At 30.1% G+C, this 23,567-nt stretch overlaps 3 protein-coding genes, 1 non-coding gene and 1 pseudogene across 5 annotated transcripts; 2 read left to right on the top strand and 3 right to left on the bottom strand.

The window, feature by feature from the left end:
• The first annotated feature begins 1,923 nt into the window (after positions 1-1,923).
• On the top strand, positions 1,924-2,529 carry LOC107166236 (uncharacterized). The gene has a single exon (XM_015524398.2). The coding sequence runs from the start codon at positions 1,924-1,926 to the stop codon at positions 2,527-2,529; it is 606 nt and encodes a 201-aa protein (XP_015379884.2).
• A 936-nt stretch (positions 2,530-3,465) lies between these two features.
• LOC149056562 (E3 SUMO-protein ligase KIAA1586-like) lies at positions 3,466-8,604 on the top strand (annotated as a pseudogene).
• Positions 8,605-10,552: 1,948 nt separating this feature from the next.
• Positions 10,553-17,199, bottom strand: LOC149056563 (presenilins-associated rhomboid-like protein, mitochondrial). 2 transcript variants are annotated; one of them, XM_089224151.1, is made up of 8 exons: positions 16,192-17,199; positions 14,337-14,444; positions 13,342-13,498; positions 12,783-12,890; positions 11,996-12,147; positions 11,661-11,780; positions 11,493-11,593; positions 10,553-11,148 (listed from the first exon to the last, which is right to left on the bottom strand). In XM_089224151.1, the coding sequence occupies exons 2-8, from the start codon at positions 14,394-14,396 to the stop codon at positions 11,064-11,066; spliced, it is 783 nt and encodes a 260-aa protein (XP_089080277.1). In that variant the 5' UTR covers positions 14,397-14,444; positions 16,192-17,199; the 3' UTR covers positions 10,553-11,063. The 2 variants fall into 2 exon arrangements, with proteins under 2 accessions (XP_089080277.1, XP_089080278.1); XM_089224152.1 differs by lacking the exon at positions 12,783-12,890.
• On the bottom strand, positions 10,839-10,910 carry TRNAE-CUC (transfer RNA glutamic acid (anticodon CUC)). The gene has a single exon. It is a non-coding gene; the product is annotated as a tRNA-Glu (tRNA).
• A 1,737-nt stretch (positions 17,200-18,936) lies between the features above and the next one.
• On the bottom strand, positions 18,937-23,369 carry LOC107173758 (rhomboid family intramembrane serine protease rho-7). The gene is made up of 9 exons (XM_015524422.2): positions 23,161-23,369; positions 22,880-23,027; positions 22,700-22,816; positions 22,157-22,316; positions 21,927-22,025; positions 21,736-21,869; positions 21,554-21,655; positions 21,039-21,136; positions 18,937-19,127 (listed from the first exon to the last, which is right to left on the bottom strand). The coding sequence occupies exons 1-9, from the start codon at positions 23,187-23,189 to the stop codon at positions 19,025-19,027; spliced, it is 990 nt and encodes a 329-aa protein (XP_015379908.2). The 5' UTR covers positions 23,190-23,369; the 3' UTR covers positions 18,937-19,024.
• Positions 23,370-23,567: the final 198 nt, after the last annotated feature.

A 23,567-nucleotide genomic window follows, 5' to 3' on the forward strand; every position in this document is an offset into this window, starting at 1 on the left:
AGTTAAAAAAAAACAAACAAGAACTATTAACTAATACATTTTAATGTTCCAGGCAAAAATGCATAACATAATAGATGATAACTAACATATTGTGGGCGGCAGGGCAGAAGGGGCCTTGATCGCATTTTATGATCTGTGACCTCTTAAGCCTATAATCTTGTTTTCAAAATTAAACATACAACATAAAAGTTCAGCTGTTTCTATTGGTTTACTGAACTCCTGTCATGGTTTTATCATCAACACGGCCCGCGAACTACAAGTCCCGACACGGTCCAGTGTCCACCACTGCAGTGGACGGCGACCATCACGCAAGCCAGTTTCGACGAGCGCTCGCTTTCACGGCGGCGCAATTATCGCACCCGAGCCGGCTGAGCCCGCGTTACGGCCTACGACCAAGCACCGACGACGCCGTGAAAGCCGTTCTCGGACAGAACGTCAGGCAGAGGCAGTGGCAGCCTAAGAGTTATCTCCCGCCCGACAAAAGAGATACAGCGCGTACGATGACGCAGAGAAAATTCCCGCCGCGTATCTATTCACAGGGCGCGCGACGTTTCGTCTGCATTACATCGAAGGGCGCCTCACGCGCGACACTATAATATATTATGAATCGATCGCATGCCGTTCACTTCAACGTGTTTACACTATGAAGACAGAAAAGATCATCGACCGACAGGTACCTACGACAAATTTCGTTTCTGTCTCATTTAATATACTATAGTCGGTTGAATGAAAAGTGGCCGCTGGCAATATGATAGGAACCTTTTTTTTTTCGATAAGCCATGGGTTGTCAAAGTGAATCACGTAAAGCGCGATTGATAACAACATCTGGCCGGTGCGCGGTTGAAAACGTTTTTTTTTGCTTTTTGGCTTCGTCCTTATGGTTTAGTTACCACTTGTGACCTTCGGCGTTTGTAGTATATTTAATGGAGGGACTCATCCCGGTGGGACAACATATATAAACTACATGAGGAATGTGTATTGTACTATTGTACCCATAACATCAGCTTCCCTACCACGATATTCGTCATTCGGCTACGATTTTTGTCCGTGTTATGTTGTGTTTTGTTACATTTGACTTCAGAAAGTGAATTTAACCATTACATTATTATTTACTACTGTTTTTCAGATAGAGTTTTTTTTTAAATTCTATAATGGCCGGCAATAGTAGTGATACTCGTAGTCAGAGCAAAAAAATCATTTTTTCGGTGTACAATTTTATAAAAGACTTATCGAAACAAAATGAAATTGTTCCATCTATGTTTGCTCAAAGCCTAAAGGTAACAACTGAAGCTTGTGGATTATCAGAACGAACTGTGAGGCGCATATGCAAAGAGGGTAAGGATAATTTGGATCCAGAACAACAAGTTGCTTCGTTCAAGTCTCCGCGTAAAAGTTTAAACGTGCAAAACCGTTGAATTAGACGATTTTGATGCAGACATAGTACGTAGAACAGTGCACGGAGTTCTACAATAAAGGTGAGTACCCAACAGCTCTTACTGTTTTAACGGAGGTAAAGGAGAAGTGCAATTGGGAAGGCTCTGTTTGGTCGACGCGTACGCTTCTTAAAAATTTGAAATTTTCTTTCAAAAAGTGCAACGATGGAAGGAAATTTCTCATGGAAAGGAACGACATTGTTGCACTATGTTGTGCATTTTTAAGAAAAATTTGTACACTTCGAGAACAAAACGACACCCGTCCTGTCGTTTATTTGGACGAGACGTGGTTTAACCAAAACCATAGCAGAACACGCATATGGCAAAATGACGAAAATACCGAAGGTTTAAATGTTTAAAAGTACCCACTGGCAAAGGAGGTCATCTTATTATTTGCCACGCAGGGTCTGCAAAATATGGGTTTGTTAGCGATTCCAAATTAATATTTCGAGCTAACGTTAGCAGTCTTGAGAGTGACTATCATACCTCAATGAATGCTGAGGTATTTAAAAAATGGTTTATTGATATGTTGAACCACCTCGAAGAGCCGTCGGTTATTGTGATGGACAATGCATCTTACCACTCAATGCTCAAAGATAATTTCCCCAAAAGCAATAGTCGAAAAATCGTTGTTGAAGAGTGGCTGAAAAATAAAAATGTTGAATTTTCACCACAAGAACGGTTGTCTGAATTACGTGAGCGTGTAAAACAACTTATTCGTTATATAAGCGATACGATAGAAATAGCGATAGAAATAGTACTGGAAATGGGCCATGAAGTGATAAGGTTACCTCCATACCATTGTCAATATAACCCAATTGAATTGATCTGGGCACAGGTTAAAGGGGAGGTAGCTAAAAAAAATAATACTTTTAAGATGGCAGACGTAGAAAAGTTGGCGCACGCGGCTATGGATGCAGTAACACAGGAGGATTGGCAGAAGTGTGTTGCACACGCGGAAAAAATTCAAGATGAAGATAATAGCAAAGAAATATTAAGGGATGTCATGTTGGAGCCGATCATTATCACATTACAAGACGACGATAGCGATTGGGGCGATGAAGATGATGAAGACATATTTGAGGCCGATCTTTAGTTTAAGTTTCTTGGATTGAAATAAATTATTTTCTATATATTTGATCTGAATTTGTATTATATTATATGACTTGTACATACATTTGAATGACTTCTGTATTAAATTAAATTATTATTGCTTATATTTTTATTTAAATTCTTGATTTGTATTGGAATAACATGTAATTGCATTATGGTTAATAATTCAAAATTCGCGCGCTTTTTTCCATAATTTTCCGATACAATGACAAAAATTCACCGCTAGGCGCGTGGGTTATCAGCGGCCACTTTTCATTCACCCGACTATAGGTATATAGTATATATATATATATATATATATATACACAAGCTGAAGTGTCTGAACACTCTGAACTCTGAAGCGACGAACACGTTTCGCGGACAAGGGCTAAGGGCAACACCGTCCCCAACGCTCTGCAGTCGACACTTGAAATCATCGAGACGACAGCGCTACCGTACTTACGGCAGTGGGCAATCGACCGAGCTAAAGATCCGCAGCTCCTGCAGTGTATACAGAACATTTATACCTGCACCGTCCATCGGATACCAGTGGCGCCAAAGTCCAAAATTTTACCTATGACATCAGACATCTCCACATAAAATTTTGACACCCACCTATTTCTTATAATTACCTTACCTTATAGTTTTTATGAAATATTATCAACTTTTAGTTTACAATTGACAGTAATATCTAATACATGCAATTATCCATATCGTAATATATTTAAAATGACAAACGTTACCCTCCTACCTACTAAAATCATCTATGACAGCTGTTATAGGTAAATATATATTTTGGCGCCACTGGGATACAATAGTACTAATAGCAAGTACTAAACGTCGTCGACCGATTCACGCGCTTCAGGTTGGCTGATCGAGAACATGTGCAGTCTCGCAGATCTTAACGATAACGAACTGGATGGCTGCACGGTTTGGCGTGATGTCCGACGTCAACGCCGACAGTTCGAGTAGGATCCGTTATTCACATCTACACTTTTGATCACCTTTTTGGCATCGTTCAGCACATTCGAACACCGCGTATCACCCTCTGATCGACGCTATGGTAGTAGGTTTTCACCGCACGAATCACCCGGCGAGCTGCTTACCGTACTATACTCGCGCTGCGCAACACGCAGTCAAAGCGGCCGGCGTCGAACAAGCACCGGCCGAGTTGGTATACGGCACCAACATGATGCTCAGGCGAGTATACAATATTCACCCCGCTCAACGCGAACGGTCCGTCGACCGTCACGGCGTGGATTGCCATCAACCGACTCAAATCAGCATCATTCATCGTTCGGGAGGATCCACTTATTCCACTTGCCGACCATCACACGTTATATACGCAGTCCAACCGAATTTCGCACCGTTCTATATTTTGTTGCTCTACATTCCTTAAATTGCCGACCGACGTACCTGTTCTAGCGACGAACAGTCGCGCACGGCTCTTTCTCTTTCGCCACCGCGAGCGCGTCTCTTTCGTTTGGCTCGACGTAGCCTGCTTTTCGTGCATCGATTTTGTATTTCCATTTTTGTCAACCAACTCGTTTGAGTAGTTTCCATTCTCGCCCGACCTCGATATCTGCGTACAACTTTTGTTAATCCGCTCACGCACACCTGACGATCGGCGTTCTCAATCTGTACACTCACAATATCGCAAATGTGTAATCGAAGTTTATTGTTTGTGTAAAAACAAAATGTTTCTGTCGATACACCGTTCGTGCCCAACACCCATGTATTAGCGTTGCTTTTTTTATTTTTTATTTTTATTCTTTTGTAGTTAGCCCACGTGCTATTCTTCTTCTGTTCGGAGTCGAACGATAAGTTGCGTAAGTGTATATAGTGTCGTCGTCGTGTACTGAATTGTTCTTAGTAGCTTCTGCCTTCTTCGCTTATCCACGACTACGTTGCGAATTGTTGCTAATTGGCTGCTAAATGTTGACATGAAACGCAAGTCGAAAATCGCATTTTTCAAGTACGGGGTGGGGCTGGGGACATGTGCGAATTTCGGAAACCTCTTTTACGGACGAAATATTTGTTTGCAAATTTCCACGACTACATTGCAAATTGTTGCTAATTGATGGTTCAAGAAAATTTTCATAATGCGTTTTTAATGATATGGGTGGGGCTTGGGACATATGTCTCCAGCCCCACCCATAGTTTTTTTTGTTTTATGATTAAGTTAATGGCTTGCAAATTGTGGAAACAGTCTTGCAAATTTTTGCTAATTGACTGCTAAATGTTGACTTGAAAAAAATTTCAAAATTCAAAATGGGTGGGGTTGGGGACATGTGCGTGTCACATAATGAAGTTTGTCAAACATTTATTTGATGTTTGCAGGTGTAAATACAATTTTATAGGAATACTGTAGTAAAAATTAGTAAATATTTGACAAATAATATTTAAATGTTGAAATGTTTTCTGGGCAATTAATTTTAAAATATTGTACAATTTTTGACCGATATTTGGCCAAAGTTTGTGTTCAATTTTTTATTAAATAATATGATCTGGTTCAAATGACATTTATCAAACATTTGGTTGATATTTGCAAATGTAAATAAAGTTTTATAGAAATGATGTACAATTTTTAAAAAAAACTAGCAAATATTTGACAAATAATATTTAAATGTTATAATGTTTTCTGGGATATATATAATATTATAGTAAACGAATGAGAGTAAAAATAAATTTAAATGCCAAACGCGCGACTGCGACGTCCAGAACTCCACAATAATTCGCTGAAAAAATGTTATTATGGTAATGTGCACATAAATTCCCATAAATATTTTTAGGAAGATAAGTATTAAATAAAATAGAAACAAATTGCAAGTAACGAATATAAGTTACTATGACGTGCCATGAAAAAGTCTGCCCCCGGCCCCGCAAAACCTTGCACCGGCACTGGTGGACGGTATACAAGTATACAAGACTGCGGACGTCTGGACGGCGTGATAGAAGGGGATTGAATGGTTGATTATATTTGTATGAAATAGTTTAAAATAGTTATTGTGGAAGGCTATTGGCTAATGTGAATGAATGGTTAGGATTTTTATGTCAGAATGGAGGGAGAGATTGCTGATTTACCAGGGAACATTAATTTTTAATTTTATAACATTTAAATTCTAAACGTATTAGGGATTCATTCATTTTGTTCAAGCAATGGGAGATAAAATGTCGAGCAAAGCGAGAACATTTTTTTAAATACATGCCTATTTTATTAGTGCGTATATTATACCCATAAATATATTTACCAATATACTATAGGTTAATAGTGGGGGTCAGAGATTGGTCGTAGACATAAAATTGTGTGCGCTGATTTGTTCGGATATAATTCTCTACAGATTGAACCAGTTTTAGAGTTCATTAAAGTGTGTTTGGAGTGCGCCAGAGTCGGTCAGGTCGATATTTGTTGGAATAATACTGGATAGTCAGTAAAAGTAGCAAAAATGTTTTGTTCAGTGTGGAAAACTATGGAATGTCCTATGTAAATATTTAAAAAATTTTTGGAGCCAATATACTACCCTAAGCAACGCCTGTTTTATAAGGAAGTGGATTTGAGAGAGTTCGCACTCAAAACGAAATTATATTTATCTATAGAATAATAGAAAATAATAAATATATTATATATTATAAGTCATACCAAATTAATTTGCTATGGTGTTGGCTATTTATTATAAAGTATATCAAAGTGGATTGGATGATTGATATTTAATTTTGAATAATCCGTCTTTTCATTTTGACCTACACTGCAATAACTATTATCACCTTATGGCTTACTTTTAGGTATAGCTGAATCATAAATAAAGAAGTAAGCTTGGTATACAGGTAAATAGTAATTTAGAGTGCACATCGCAGTTAATATTATATTGATGTAACAGACCACCAGACATCCCATATTAGGTGACTGTTGTCTCACTTTTGTCCCATATTCAAGAAATACATTTTTACCATGTAAATGTTCATAATTTTAGTTATAAGCAGTGGTGTATTGGGGGGGTATACGGCGTATACCCAATATGCTATTTGTATCCATGGCGTATAGCTTATGACAAATTAATGATACGCGGGTATACGGCCGTATCTACCGTATACCCTAGATGGAAATTTTAAATGATATATGAATTATTGTAAAATACCTATATTTTGAGCGTGAATTGTACCTAATATAGGACGTAACGAATATTTTATATTTTTACGAACAATTATTATCATTTAAAAATCAAGGTTATCACTTATCAGCCTTGTAATCACGATTAAAGATACTGTGTGGCTAAACGTTTAAAAAATATTTACCCACTTATTTTTAGTTGCCATTGTTTAAATCACAGATTAGAACTAGCAGTTAACGATTCAATAAAAGATGTGGGAGCCACTAATCATTTTAAATCGTTTATAGATGGACTTTACGTGTTGTATAACGCATCACCCAAAAACCAAAAAGAGCTAAAAGATAACTGTAATGATTTAGATGTATTATTTTTGAAAGTGGGATGCGTTCTAGATGTTCGTTGGGTAGCCAGCAGCTGGAAAGCTGTCAATGTTGTTTGGAGAATGTTCCCGGCGTTATGTAAACATTTTTCTGAGGCATCAGAAGATACTCAAAGAGACTCTAAAGCAAGAAGAAAGTATCATGGTTTAAAATCAAGATTAGCTAGTCCAGAATTTTTAACCGACTTAGCTCTAATGTGTGATTGTCTTCAAGAATTAACCATTTTGTCAAAACAGCTACAAAATCGTTCCACAACACTCATTAATGGTCAAAAACATATCAATAGAACAATTAGAGTATTAGATTCTTTTAAAAATGTACCAGGAGAACATATGGACGGTTTACGATATAAGAAACCTTAGACGCCACAGTGCGGGTTTCAAATACGGCGCTCTTATTGGTTGATTTCAAATTGCCGCGCTTTTTCATATATTAATATGAATTATTATTATACCAAAATTTAGGTTTCTCCAAACATTGTGTAGATGATACACAGTATTTTTAATTGGATTAACAGATCCATTAGCTAGTAGTTTTAATGGACTTTTGATTTTCATGAAATCTACAAGCTTCATTTGGTCCCATTCCATCATCAAAATATTGCATAAATGTTTGCTCAGTCTAAAAGTAATATAGAATAATTAGGTATGTATCTATCAACTAGCTATCTTTAAAATATTGAATAATTGTGGTTTATAAATAAGATCTCAAAACTAAAAGTGTACACTTGATATTTTAGGAACATTTTTTTAAAATTAAGTTTAGTTATATTAATAGTCTATACTCTACAGTTTAATCACAGGAAAATCTATTTTGGATTATTATTTACAGAGTTATATGCTAAAAAAACTCAAATTGTCATAAAGGTTAGGTAGGTAAAAGGTAGGTATTAGGTACTTAAAGTATTAATTATATTTTATTCCCCCCATCAATCATTTTGTTGTATTATGAAAGTTAGAGATAATAATAGGATAATACTACATAGGTAAGTTGAAGTTCAAAAATATTCATCTTTTCACTAATACAAAAATTATTAGAATTAATCAAAGTCAATTTCTTACTAGTCTAATTAACAACTTAAAATCTAGATTGCTCGAAAATGAACAAGATGATATGATTATTCAAGATATGCAAATAATGGATATAACCAACTGGCCAGAAAATATTGACATACGATTTGGAGAAACCGAGGTTAAACGTTTATGTAAACGCTTTATGCCCAACCAGGAAAATGCAATAAATGGAATCAGGCAACTAATTCATGATCCAACAGTTTAACCAAAAGATATTATGCCAGAATTTGATAATTTTTATAAAACATTTCCTGTTTCAACAGCGGAATGTGAAAGAGGGTTCAGCTTAATGAACAACATATGTACTAAACTAAGAGCAAGGCTTACCATGAAGAATATTTCCAATTTAATGTTTATTAATATTATTGGTCCTCCACTAGAAAAATGGGACCCCAAAGACTATGTGAAATCATGGATGGTTAATCATAGATCTGCAGAAGATACTAGAACCAAATTATGTAGACCAGCTATTGCTGCAAATAGTGAAAACAAATCCAACCTTTGGAAAATACTTTAAACAAATTTAAAAAAAATGTAAAATAGATGTACTATTAGACTATTAAATGTTAAAATAATTAATTGTTTTTAATTTAGTATATTGTAAAGAGATAAATAAAAGTCATAGTTCGAGCGAAGTGAAAAAATTTTTTTAGACCCTATCTGGATCCCTCCATTAAATATATCTATGTGAATAAGGCGTATACCGTTATAAGATATACACATTACAATGTGTAGCATTGAGAAAGAATATATTAAGACCATTATGCTACAATCAATATATAATTATTATTACACGGATAATCAATCATAACTCATAAATTTTAATACCCAACATTATAAGAAATACTTATATAGTTATATATATATAGGTACTTGGAAACTTTTATAGAAAATATTCAAATTTTATTTTATTTTTTACAAACATTAATGCCATATAAAAGTAAAATTAATCAGTATAATAATTAAGTAATAGTTAAATGTTTTATAATTCATCCATTTAGGTTTAGATAACACTGTGTTAGTATAATTTAATTCTTAAAAACTTTTAGATTGTCCCCTTTTGGAAAGAAAAATTATAAAGGCACACTAATTATTATATGATATAAAATATAAATAGTATATTGTACTCTACATTTTTAATTTCTTATATTTAATAGTAATAGAAACTGTATAGTAGCTATAATAGGTATGGTGTCTTGACTAAAATATTTATAGTTAATTTAAAATACTCTTTAAGAAAATAACCAAAATAATGCCATGAGACTATCATACTCCTGAAATCAAATAATGCAATATCTACTGAATTGTGCAGTAAACCTCCCTACATTATCAACATATAACAAGAGCTGTGCAAGTTCAAGATGTAAGAAATAAAAGTTCTTTGAAACTACGGGGAGTATATAAAAAATATAATTTAAAAAAAAAAATTGAATTAGGAACCTGGGCGTTGGTCGTTATATGTAAAGTAAAAGATAATTATTGAGTATAAATAAGAGGTATTATGTTTAATACTATATTATGTACACGACCGTGTAATTAATCAATTTCAAATTTCAATACTTACCATAAGAAACATTCATATACTCGTATATTGAATAATATGTTTACTCCTGGATTATGGAAGTGTATTATGTTGACAAGAAAAATAATGAACGTAATTTATTAGCCATACATATCATAAAGGTAAGTGCTCTAGAAAGTAGAAACGACTGATAACTTATTATACGTAGTATACAAATACAATGTAATTAGGTAATACCTTTTTTATTATTCAATTTGAATAGAATTTGAATAACTGAGTTAGCGATTTAGCATTAGCTTTCTTTGCAAGACAATTAATTGTCTTGAATCTTTGTAAATACTGATTAAGATGAGGTGTATATAAAATTTAAATATACAATATATTATATTGTTTTATTTACTTCATGCAAGCATTAAGTGTTGCCCGGTGTGGCAGTGTACAATATAGGTAAAATAGGTACATTATTTATTACAATCTTTATTACTATTCATAATTATGTTCAAATTATTTACATCTGCAGTTTCAATTTTTCACATTTGAGTAATTGGTTTGATTTTAACCAATTATGAAAATCGTTGAAGTGGAAACCAACAATTGTAATGTTAATTTATATTATTTATATTATGTTTTACAATCATAGTTTAAACCTCGGTTATGCTTGAACCACTGATTTTACCGGCCGAATTCCGTGGTTTAACCGGAGTTCAACTATTGTAATACGGGCCCTAAAAGTTATAAAAGGCGTGATATATTTTAAAGGAGGTAGGATAGATAGATATTTATTTACTTAAGGTTAATCATAAATCATAATATGTCATTGAAAATACAAACAATAGATGAAAAGTCACAGATGTACTTACTCGAAAATTCGTTAAAATCATTAAAATATGCAAATTATTTTGCAGTATAGTCAAACATTTATATTTTATTTCATAAACACCAATATAGATTATATAATATAATTGATATACTACAGCATCATGCTAACACTATAAAATATTGTAATTGTAAAGATAACATAATAATTATATTTATTATTTACCCATTTATTGGCTTTTTTTCTACATTTATATATATTTACTTAAAGAAAACTGGAGGAGGAACTGCTGTTGCCAATAATTTTCTTTCAACCTTAAATTTTTTAACAAATAATAATATAATAATTTACTATTTTTTCATCTATAGTATGAACGACGCTTTGATGGAGTAAAAAATTCTAAAAATGTATATTCCGGTACCGGGAATCGAACCCGAGCCTCCTGGGTGAGAGCCAGGTATCCTAGCCACTAGACCATACCGGAGAGATGGAAGTCACTGTCGGCAAAATAAAATATGCCATGTGAATTTTAACATTTATTTTATTGCTATGCGTCATATAAAATTTTTTCTATCTAATTCAATGAATATATAATATTAATATATTATACCACAGGTTACTATGTAAACTTCCACATTTACATGTAGTAATTGTTTTCAAGAATATTCGTTAGGTATTTCCTGTTGTTCCAAATGATTTTCGATCCTAATTTATACCAAAAACTGTATAAAGAAAAAAAAGATAAATTTCAAATAATAAACAATAGTTATTTTAATTTACAATATGATGCTTGTTTAAATATAAAAACAATAAATTAGGTGACGTTAATATAAAAATTTAAATCATACAATATATTTTTAATGTTTGCATTATTGCGATCATTATTAAGTTAAAGTCTGATACAACAACTTACGCTCATAAATAAATGTAAGATATGAGATGTATTTAATTTAATGAGGAATTTATTACCAATAATAAATAAATGCATTCAAAATCATTAAATGTTCCTGCCATCTTCAAGTAAATTTAAATATAGATTATAATAGTGACAGTTGTTGTTACTTACATTCCAAAAGAACATCCATAAATTATACTAATTGAGTTGATCCACGAGAACTTCAGTACGAAAACAATCAAGATAACCAGAAGAAACAGACACAGCAAAGCCTGATAGTTATTTAGTTTTCATTACATTATTTATCAATAATTTTGTTTAATAAACCATTGTTTTTACTTCGAATACTGTGACGATGACATTAATACGTTCATCTCGGAAAAACATTGATATCGTTAATAGTTTACGGTTCGGAAAACCCATTGCAACATATCCAAACACTGCAGATATTGGTCCAGACTTCCGGCGATAATAGCACGCGGAAAATATTATAAACCAGAAAAAAAATGTGTTTTAAACGTTTCTGACGATATATTAGAAAGGTATAATTTATAATATTGACACACATAACATAGGTAACTACACAATACCTGTATGGCTATATTATATAGGTAATATATCCAAATTAATCATATTAATATCAAACATAAATTAACTATTTAACTTTCACTTACAGCTCCGTGTCTACTGCTGGACACGTTAAGATGTTGTTCAATGTAAATTTTAGACAAAGAAGAAAACAAGCACGCACTAATATACATGACGAAAAATTCTTCAATTCCCATATAAGGCGAAAATGTGGATATCGGCCACGCTTGTACAAATCCTATAATATTAAATATATGTACATATATTTATAATTTAAAATGTGAAACTCTAATATAAATGACCTTATCATACTATATGCTTGTATTATATACAGATATATTATTATTATTTATGTTATGTTTATATTGGTACATTTTTCCACGGATAGCAATAATGTCAATAACTATGAAAAATACCTATTCTATTAGTAGGTATAAATAATATAAGATTTTTATATATTTATTTTCCATCGTTTTACTGATAAAGTTTAGGTACTACAAATTAATTATTTATATTAATTTTAACATACATATTTATATATAGTTACTATAGTTAGATATATTATATTAGTTATTATGTACTGATATTCAAAATATAAACTGTAGATGACACTATATTATGACAGTATGACAGGCAACAAATGATGTACCTATTCACAATGACTAATGACTTTCATGATTTTTTTATGAATTTTTAGAAATAAATTTAAATTTAAAGCTAAAATTATATTTTCATTTATATTTATTCAAATTACATGTTATTTTATTATTTAAATTTTGAATTATGTACTAATGCAAACAATATTATATACATTAAACAAAATATATGATTTATAATAAATTGTACCAACTCGTCATTTAGAAAAAAACTTACTTAATTTACACAACGGATAATATAAATAAACAACGTTAGCTGTTAAACTCCATAATGAAGTGTGACTGAATGCACTAAATAAATGTGACCAAACTGAATTTGGCTTATCTAAAATATATCATTTATTTTATTATAATCGAATTACAATCAAAATGTGAATTTGTTTTTGAACTAGTCATTGATTTTTGGTTTACACATAAAAATAATAACGGGTCCATTATTTTAAATACGTACAAGTCTTTAAACATATTATATAAGTACCTAGGATATTTAGATAACTTTTTACCATTTTACAATTTGTATTTAATACTTATTTATTTTATCATCATTATTGTTGTATATATATTTAAGTGATGTATTCTATGGATTATTATTATGTTGAACGTTAAATTTTTGTAAAATGGTCCACCCGTTACTAAAAATAAATAAATAATGTAGTCATGTATGACTACTGCACTTTAACGTAATGGACTATTTTTTTTTATATATAATCCTAAAATCAACTTATCTAGTATTTGGAATTATATAATTAACGAGATACATAGGTATAAGGGCTTACCTTCATCAATTATGAAATATTTAAGCATTATGGAGTTCCATTTTGTAACATTCCAGGCTAGATAGACGGCAACATTTATGAAAGTTATAATACCAAATGCTTTTTCTCCGTCATTTAGATATTTCAAGAATGATAACACTGTGTTCTCTTTCAATATCTGAAACAATAACGCAGATAAATTAATTTTATTATCGATAAGTTAGAAATACAACAAAATATAGTAAACGTGGACGTCAATAATTAATAATATATAATATCTAGTATGTAGTTGGATCTTGTTTACAGTGTTACAAAAAAATATATCATATACTATTTTCTATTACCTACACATTATTATTTATTTACATGTAAGTATTATAATAATATGTGGGTATTGCATTTAGTTTTTATAAAGCCTACCCTCCGGCGTCTCAAGCGCGGACGTCCTCATGATGCCCTTTCTCAACACCAATAAGATATACAAAAAAAAAAACACCTAGATTAACTAATTATTATGATGTCATATTTTATTATTTATTTATTCATCTGTAATTTACTGTATATATTGTAATTAATTTACGCTTAACAACTTCATGTTAAAAATTTATATTATATCAATAAGTTCGATAACCTTGTATGTCAGAAACACTTAAAAAAAAAAAAAAAAAAAAGAAGAAGTTTGTATAATATTTAATGTACGCTTATTTAGGTAATAATTTATAGTAAATTTATTTTAGTGACCACATAGGAAAACAAAAATATGGGAATTATTGTCGATTCATTATGAAATAAATGACCAGTTCAGTAAATGGCTGCAGTAATATTATTAACTATTAGATAGAGTATATATTGTACCTATGTAATTGCTATAAATACATAACTAGTCTAAGTGGTATACTTGTATCCACATATCCACACAATGGTTACTAATGTTAGGTACTATAATAATATACATTACTATTCGTTCAATTCATTATATTGCATATAACGGATTACGGATTAATGATCAAACTAACCATTTTGTTTAAAATTTCTATTTTAATTTTCAAAAAGGTTTTCCAATAAATATTCAACATACACCTGTATTCAATAATGGTCCCAAATATTACCGCTATAATAATCACCTGAAAAAAATAGAATGATTTTAATAAAGTATAGCCAGTATAGGTACCTTATTCTTGTATCAAATGTTTATTTTTATTCACATCTTACTTCACGAACATACTATCATACTGAGTATACTGACTTGACTATAAGGTTCTAATATAAGTTAAGGGTGTTTCAAGATTTTCAAGGAAGAAATCATAGTGTATCGATACGCATCGATTTAATTTTGAGTGTTCAAGGTTCAAGAAGTTAGTGAAGTTACATCGTGCAATATACAAGTGATACGTACCGACTTGTATCGGGCTTAGACTTCGATACGAGTCGGTAACTATTCTCAGTCGATATGTATCGAATTCTTCTTTTTGAAAATCTTGATTATTTTAACAATAAACTCAGATAATTTCAAAAAGTATTAGTGTTATAATGATTTTCAAAAATATTTTTTTACATATTTTGAAGTCGTAATAAAACAATATTGAAAGCAATGACATTTTTTTACAAATAATTTCTAATCATAAATTAATTTTTCCATGACATTTTTAATTTCATATTCCGAAACAAAAGAAAAATTAATCGTACGTTATTATTTTTTTTGTGAAACATTTTGCTAAAGGTATCTACCAACTAAATTTAAATTGTTTATAGAAATAAATCAAAATTATATTAGTATTAGATAGGTACTCACAGACAAATATTAATATTTACGTAATTACGTTATATATATATTATGTATTAAGAAATAAATGTCTACTTCGATAACTGATTAAGGCAAATTAAATACTATGATACATGTTATAATTATATTTTATAAGGACGTAACAGTAACAATAATTGTTCGTGTACGTATAAAGAACATTTCTAAATATATTTTATAGCTGATGGTATAATTGGTATTCGCGGTAATTACCTATTATTACCGTGGTGGTTAAAATCCAGTAGTTCCCTACCTATATATAAACATTGTAAACACTATATAGCTATCGATTACCGGACGTGCAGTTTGGTGAATGAAATTCCACATCTACCGAGCGATCTGAAGTATTATTATATGTACCTATCAGTGGCGTATTTTGCAGGATGATGATTTTTCGAGGGGTGTTCTGCAACATTTAATGAATATAAATAATACATAATAATAAACTAAAATGAAAAATATGAAATAAATGATAATACCAACATTCAGGACTGTTTTTTTTAAAGTCAGCGGGTGTCCAGAGTGGAAGTACCCCCCCCCCCCCCCTAAAAATAATAATACGCCACTGATATGTTTTTTTTATTTATATTATTTTGAATTTTTCGAATTCTGCTTACTGCCAATGTAAACATCGCGTGGCATAAAACAGACGTTGCGCTGTGATTGGAATTATTATTCGCCATCAGATTTCGTCCATAGTTATAAGGTTCATAGATTCTACGCAGATTTCGGACATTTGTCCCGAACTCGGGCTTGACCATAATATAAAATATGTGATAAACCAAATGGGAATTTACTGCGAGCGTGCTTATAATTTACAGTGAGATAATATTATAATATGTGTTATTTAAATTTGTTTATTACTGCATAGATTTTTAGTAAAATTTGTACTTATATGCATTATCATTGAATTTTGTACTCGAAAAAAGTGTCTAGCGTGTTTTTTTTTTTTTGTTCGATAGAATAAAGTTATTTTTATTCGTTAGCAACGAAACGAAATACAAACGTATTGGTTGTTAGTATAATAGATATACGAATGAAAACATGTTTAATATTAATTTTTTTCGTACCTGCTTCAATGCTACGAATGTGTTATTGGTCCTTGAAAGTAGACTTTTCTCTCGTACTTGTATCGTATTTTATTATAATACCGTCCATCTAGACATTCTAGACAATGACAATTGAAGTGAAATTTTTTTACGGAGAGTGTATTAGAAAAATGTCTGTAAAGTTTTGACTGGTTGGAGCCTAGAAGGGGGGGGGGAAGTTTGAATATTTCTGAAATAGATTTTTCCATGAAAATATTTTCGTGGAAGAAATATCTTTATATAAATAAATGATCGGAATAATGTGCAAGAGCCAAGCAATGTGCGTTTCAAGCAATCTGCAAACCAATGTAATGGTTTTTCAGGCGGAAAAAAGTCTGCAGGATAAATAAAATAAATAAAATTTCATATTTTATAGTAGCTCTTACCATTATGCAGTAATTATAACTCGTAATTTATATATTGTAGTACTGATAAAAAACATTATTTACGATAGGTAGAGACAGACTGTCCCGAATTATCCATCTCACTCTGATTGTGGCTCTGAAAAAAGTTTCACTTCATATGTTGCATACTAAGTACACACATTTTTTTTCAGAAAGCTCTATCCCTCTTAATTTCATTTTCAGGTGACAATTTTGCCCCCCCCCCAAACATCGCATGATTGAAGGATTGCATTGCGGGTGTTGCCGAAGATTTTTGGAAAATCGTTTTTTTTTTTTTTAATATATATATTTTACGAGTGGATGATTGGTTCAAAATATATTGGAGCCAAATATCATGCCCATATATGATAAATAGTATACAATATACATAAGTCAGTTTTAGTTTCATAATGTCTAAGTCAATTTCTATTATCTAATTATTATTATCCAGGTGAACCATCATAGTAAATGACGTGACAAAAACCAGTGCACTTGACACGGGTAAACGTTGATATGAAGAATGGAAAGTTCGAAAACCATCATTGTTTTAGTTATTGTGATACTTCAAAATTATTGTAACGCGGCGTTATGGATAGGCTATTTGAGTACGTACATGTCGTGTTGCTGTTTATAATAATTTATTATTACGGTACCATTATTGATTATTTGATTGTAATATCAAAAACAGGATGGATTGATGAAATCGAGTATTGAATAATATATTCTAAAATCAATGATGATTCTACGTATACTCAAAAATAATAGTGTAGAGTTATTGCTTGTCATCTATTGGTGTCACATTCAGCCCATTCAGGGAGGTCAATTATAAAAACAAACGAATTCTTTTATTTTTTTTTGAAGAACAAAGAACTGAATGAATTCCTTTTTTTATAAGGAAGTTGCCAAACACTGATGTGTGGACTGAATACTAAATAATATAAAAAGGTAATATGGTAACTTGAGAATGCATATACGTTTCTATTCCTACCACGAACTACCATTTTACATAGATATTATATTATGATCATTTTTGTTGTGACTGGAAGAGTTATAGTACCGGACGTATATGTATATTTCGATGTATGTCAAATAAAAAACGTATATAAGATACTAAAATGGGAAGAAGTCTGGTGGGGACAAGCGTTGGTTAGGTTGGTTAGGAAACAATTCAATTAACGAGGTACCATAAAATTATGTAAGCCATAGGTGCAACTAGTCTACTAGACCCCTAAAACGTGCAGTGTTAGTATTGTAAATACATCATAGAATTGTGACCCCCATCACACCAACTACTACTATTACAATTACATGACATTGTAAAGTTATACTTCAACAACAATAGCTACTCAAAAACATTTTATACCCATTTCAACACACTTCATATTAATGATATAAAAACAAAAAAGCATATCTATAGTAATACTATTTTATATTAATAATAATATTATGTTGCATTCCCATCTTAACCACATTTTTGATATTATTCCCCAAATTGCTAAAAATGGTTTATAAGTAGGTAGGTAATTAAAACATTATTGTATTTCAATTTTTTTGGAATCAAATCCTCTAAATGTGTTAAGCCAAAGAAATATATGAACACGTAATAATTTATAACAAATTAATATTATGACCTAAGTCATAGTTATAATGGTTTAAAATTTTTTTTAAAATAAAATGATTAGTATTTTACTATCATAATAATATAATTATAGTTAGACAACAATGGGCGCTAAAGACCCTTTTGATTCCCCCCATAGTTACACCAATGTTAAAAACTGAGACTTTAGTCTGTTAAGAATATATCAAAAAGATTAAGAAATAAACAAACGAAAGCATAATTAGAATGTTATCAGAGATCAGTTGAAGGATAGAGAAGTTATTAGTATCAAAAGATTCAAATAAATCAAAGAACTTAAAATATTATCAATAAAATAAATAGGGTACAGCACTCACAGTCAATTGAATTCAGTGATCGTTGAAAAATGTATAAACACATATTGGCTATTAAGAATTATAAAACTTAATATTAGGTAAATGAAAAAAATTCAAAAGGGCCCAGACTGGTATAAGTATTTAATAAATAAAAATGAATTGAATATAAGCTTAGAATGGAGACAGAATTCTGTATTAAATATACAAACTAAATATAAATAAAATATAATAAGACTACCGAATTTAAGTAGAAAGGTTGAAGATAAATATGTTCGTATAAATTAAAAAAACAAAAAACAAAATGAGAAAGGGCTTTAGAGTACTCATAGGAAAATGCATTAGGAAGCAAAAAGTTAACATACAAGAATTGAATAATGGACCTTATAATAGTATCCAAAAGACATTAAATAAATTATTAGTTTAACAATGTAATTTATTAACAACACAATATAATAAGAAAATAACTAGATATTTTTTGATATAAATACAAAATTACTTTTTCACACATCCCTGACACGAAAAATTTGTTTTAGTTTTATCCAATTATTTACAATATGTTTTCGATTACCCCATACATAGTTTGACATATATTTGTACCAAAACCTGCATAAAAACAATATGATTAATAATTATCAAGTAAAAATAGACATGAGAATATGAGATACAAAATAGATAAATTTTTTTAGCAACAATAACCTATTAAGTATTTTTAATACTATATGTTATTTTTTATTTTTAAAAAAGTTTGGTGAATAAAAGTCCAGTTTTAAATTTTGAATAAAGCAAAGAATGGATTATTTCTCAATGATGTTTTTTTATTTATTTTAGTAGCACTTTTTGATTTACAAAAAAATATTCTGGTCATAACCTATAATGGAAGTTTCTGGCAGAAAAATTGAATTAGTTGCACAAAATTTAATATCATTATTAAAATAATTGTTTGAGTATTATAGACTGTATTTACTCAGAACCTTTTTTTTATCATATACATTGATTTATTATTGAACTCAAGTTTAATATCATACATTATATTGACCTACTTAATGAGCAGGGTTCGGGACTTATAGCATTTGCATATCCTTTATAGGTGATGTAAAACATAGCAGAGTGATCTACAAATTTGTTTTGTAGTACAGAGAATTAAAATATGAAATTTTATTTTGCATATTTTTTGCTTATTCGAAGATTTTTAATGATTGATGGTTAATATAATTGTTCAAAATGTATTATTTAAAATGTTTAATGATTAATTGCGAAAATTTGTTTTGTATACTCCGTACCACGAGAGAACGCATACGGCTGGCGCATCCGAATGATTGCGCTCCGTCGTACCGAGGCCAAATTTCCCCTACCATACCACCAGAGAATGAATACGGCAATCAGCTCATGAGCGAAAACGACGAGTTTTGGTCGGCCGCCGTATGCGTTCTCTCGTGGTACGGAGTATAGTAATACTATTTGTGTAGCTATCTGTCACAAAAATGTAGCACGTGCACTTGATTTATAAATACCTACTCAACAAATCGAAAACCATGTAGTTGGTTAATTGAAAAACGTCTGATATGCGTACTTATCTACAGGCTACATTTGTATCGCTTGGCAATACGCACAGCAATATTTTCCATAGTTGCAAACAGTTTATTTAGTTAAGTGTGAGAACAAAGGCACTAATTATATTTAAATAAAAAAATTTTTTTTATATTTATATGATATAAATATAAAAAAAATTAATATATTATATATACCAAATTTATTAATATTATAAATTATATCAAATAAAACTTTTTTGTTAATGATTTTTAATTTTTTTTTTAAATTTTTTAGTGCATATTTTTAAGTTCATTGGGTCATATATAAGCGCATATTTTAATGCTTTTTAGTGCTATAAGTCCCGAACCCTGTTAATGAGGTATTTTCGGCTCCTATTAACTGTATAGCAAACTATAAATAAAATGTAATTCATTCATATAATTAATAATTAATAAATAAATATAATTAATATGTAATTCATATTGTACATATTATTATAAATTAGATAGAATGTACCTATAAATGTGATAAAGTATGTAGACTTGGAAATTTAAATTTGTTTCTCTAAAAAGAGAAAACAAGGAATAACAAACAATATTCCTGTTAATACTTTCAATATGATAACCTCCAAGAGGGCTTATTTGATTATTATTTTATTATATCTTACACCATTTATAACCAATGAAGTATAAAATTAGTTGTTTTCAGTTAATTGTTTGTATTACATAATTTATCAACTGTCAAAACGAAAATATGGAACATGTGGAATGAATAGACAATGACTATTTGATAGCTTTAAAATATTGTATTTTAGATGAGTATTTATGAGAGATAGATGGGATCAGTGATCACACTATAAACATGCTAAAAATAAATTATATAAGATAGTCAATATTTTACAAGGGTATATGCTAAAGGGATTTTTTTAATATAGAGTATAAAATTGATATTTGAGGTACAATACGATTGATTTACTACACTCACATTCCAAATAATGTTCCTCCTAAGTGAGCTGCATGGTCGAACACTTGCCACTTCAGAAGCAATCCTGTTAGGTCTATGGATATTATACCAAATAGGGCCTGAAATCATATTGAAATATGAATGATATATTAAAATTTGGTAAGATAAATGATTTTAGAAATCAAGATTAGTCAAAATATGCATATTTAAAATTGATTACTTGAATCAATAATTTTTTTTATGAAATAAGTAATATGCTACATAATATTTTGTGACAAATTCATTGTTAGGAATTGTTTTTAATATAGTAAATAAAAAATCAATCGAAAATAATTTTTGATGCTAAATAATGAAAATCTAATCAGTAGTTTTAATTTTAGATTATTTTAGAAACCTAGAAGGGATCACTGAACTAAACATAGTATTTAATTTAGTGATGCGGATGATGAATTTTTCAGATAATAATTCAAATCTATAAAAAAATAACTTTTATAACTAAAATAAATATTGGACAAATGTAATTAAATATGACTTACATTGATTGCTTCAAATTGTATATTTGGTAAGAATATTATACCCAATTTTTGATCAGGGTTCGATAGTGAAAAGTATCCAACAACCGATAATATAGCACCAGACTAAAAATACAATAAAACTATTAAAGCTATTTTCATTTTTCGTGAGTACATATTTGGTATGAAATTAAGGTTATACTTACAGCTCCTAAGCTATTTCCTGGAAATTTAAAGGTTCGTCTAAAAATAATACTAGCCAATGATGAAACAACACAACCACTTATATACATTGCAGTGAATTCTTCCGGTCCCATTTCACCCCATGGTTGGATCACACCTTGATTACAAAATGTGATGTTTACAATAAATAAGATATTTAATATTTAACATTTACCTCGGCAAAATGAATGAAGAGCATACATATTAAAACAGAAATGTACTGGAGAGCTGTGGCTAAAAGCACTTAGAAGAAGAGATGACACTGGAATTTTCCCTAAAATGAGTTTTGATTATTTAAAATTAACCATAGACTAATAGTTAAATATCTACTAATTTATATTTACTCATCAATAAGCTTAAATCATGTTTTAAATTAAATAATAGTTAAACATTGAATAAACTTACTAGCAAGTGCATCAGTCATAAAATATTTGATCATGATATGTTGCCATTGCGGTACTTGCCACGCCAAAAAAACAATGGCATTTAATAGAAGTATGGTACCAAATACTTTCTCTGATGGTTGTAATTTATTGAAATTATTTTTTAACTTGGAAAAAAGATCCTAGAAACAAAATTCTATAATAAACTCAACATCACCAAATCACAAGCACATATACAGAAGGGGTCTATATTATACTCAATGCTCATTTTATATTTGGTTACAAAAATAAATGATTATTATTCATATTATTATAATATTAACATATATTATATCAAAAATAAATGTAACACGACTAATAATTTGACTTAATATAACTGATATATATAATATTTTGATATAAAACAAATTTGAACTATAAATCATAAAACTACCTATCAGCAAATAAAAATTATTATCTTTGGTTTGAGAAATTCTAAATTTTATAACATATTCTATTAATTTAACTCTTTCTGTTTTAATTTGATCATAGAAAATTAGTTTAAATAAATAGTAATAATTTTCACCTCATTTTTCTTGATGATAGAATTTCTGTAAAATTCAAAAACATTGACTCGCTTAACACGAACACGAAATCGCTCATATTGAATAACTGATGCAAACACTATTGACCAAGTGCAAACCTTAAAGAACAAAATATTTAATTAAAAACTATGCTTCCATGGATGTTTATATTAATTTATTACAGATATACAAAATAAAGAAGGTCCTAAAAGAGAATTGGATTGGCTTTGAAATCTCTTTAAATTATAATTTGGCTGATTAAATGTTCTTCTCGCAAGTAAAGAATTAGCAGGCACAGATAATTTCCGTAACTGAACAGTTGACTTGATACTAATAAAAAAAAACAGTGCTAAATTAGGTAAAAAATAAAAGTTAACTTGGGGTACATCAATAAAAACAAAAATATAATGTCAATAGTTAAAGTACTGATATTACTGCTATTCAAGTTCTCAAGTAGTTTTACCTGGAAAATTTACTAAGAAGGCAACTCATTTTAAAAAAAAAAAAAAACAAAACTGAAATAATGCAATAGAAAAGGTTAAAACAATTTAGGAATTAAAGCCAGACTTGACAATAAATTTATTAAATTTGTATTTACATTTTACATGATTATGGTTTTTATAATTTTTGATATTTATTATTTATGGATATTTCATATATTTAATAAGTAACTAATGCACCAAGTTGTAGAATTCTGTCAATTCTGATAAGTATATAGATAATAATATAATATACTAACCACTCGTCAGAGTGGTCACTTCACGGTATGAGATTGGGGTACTTGTCCCGAAATTTCATGGATGAAAAAAAAATATAGGTCTATACGACAAACTTGTGTCAAACTCTCAAACTGTTCTATGGCCAAAGCCA

The sequence above is a fragment of the Diuraphis noxia genome, unplaced genomic scaffold (assembly GCF_037042655.1).
Source record: "Diuraphis noxia isolate RWA-SAM2 unplaced genomic scaffold, SU_Dnox_SAM2 contig0003, whole genome shotgun sequence".
Classification (NCBI taxonomy): Eukaryota; Metazoa; Arthropoda; class Insecta; order Hemiptera; family Aphididae; genus Diuraphis; species Diuraphis noxia.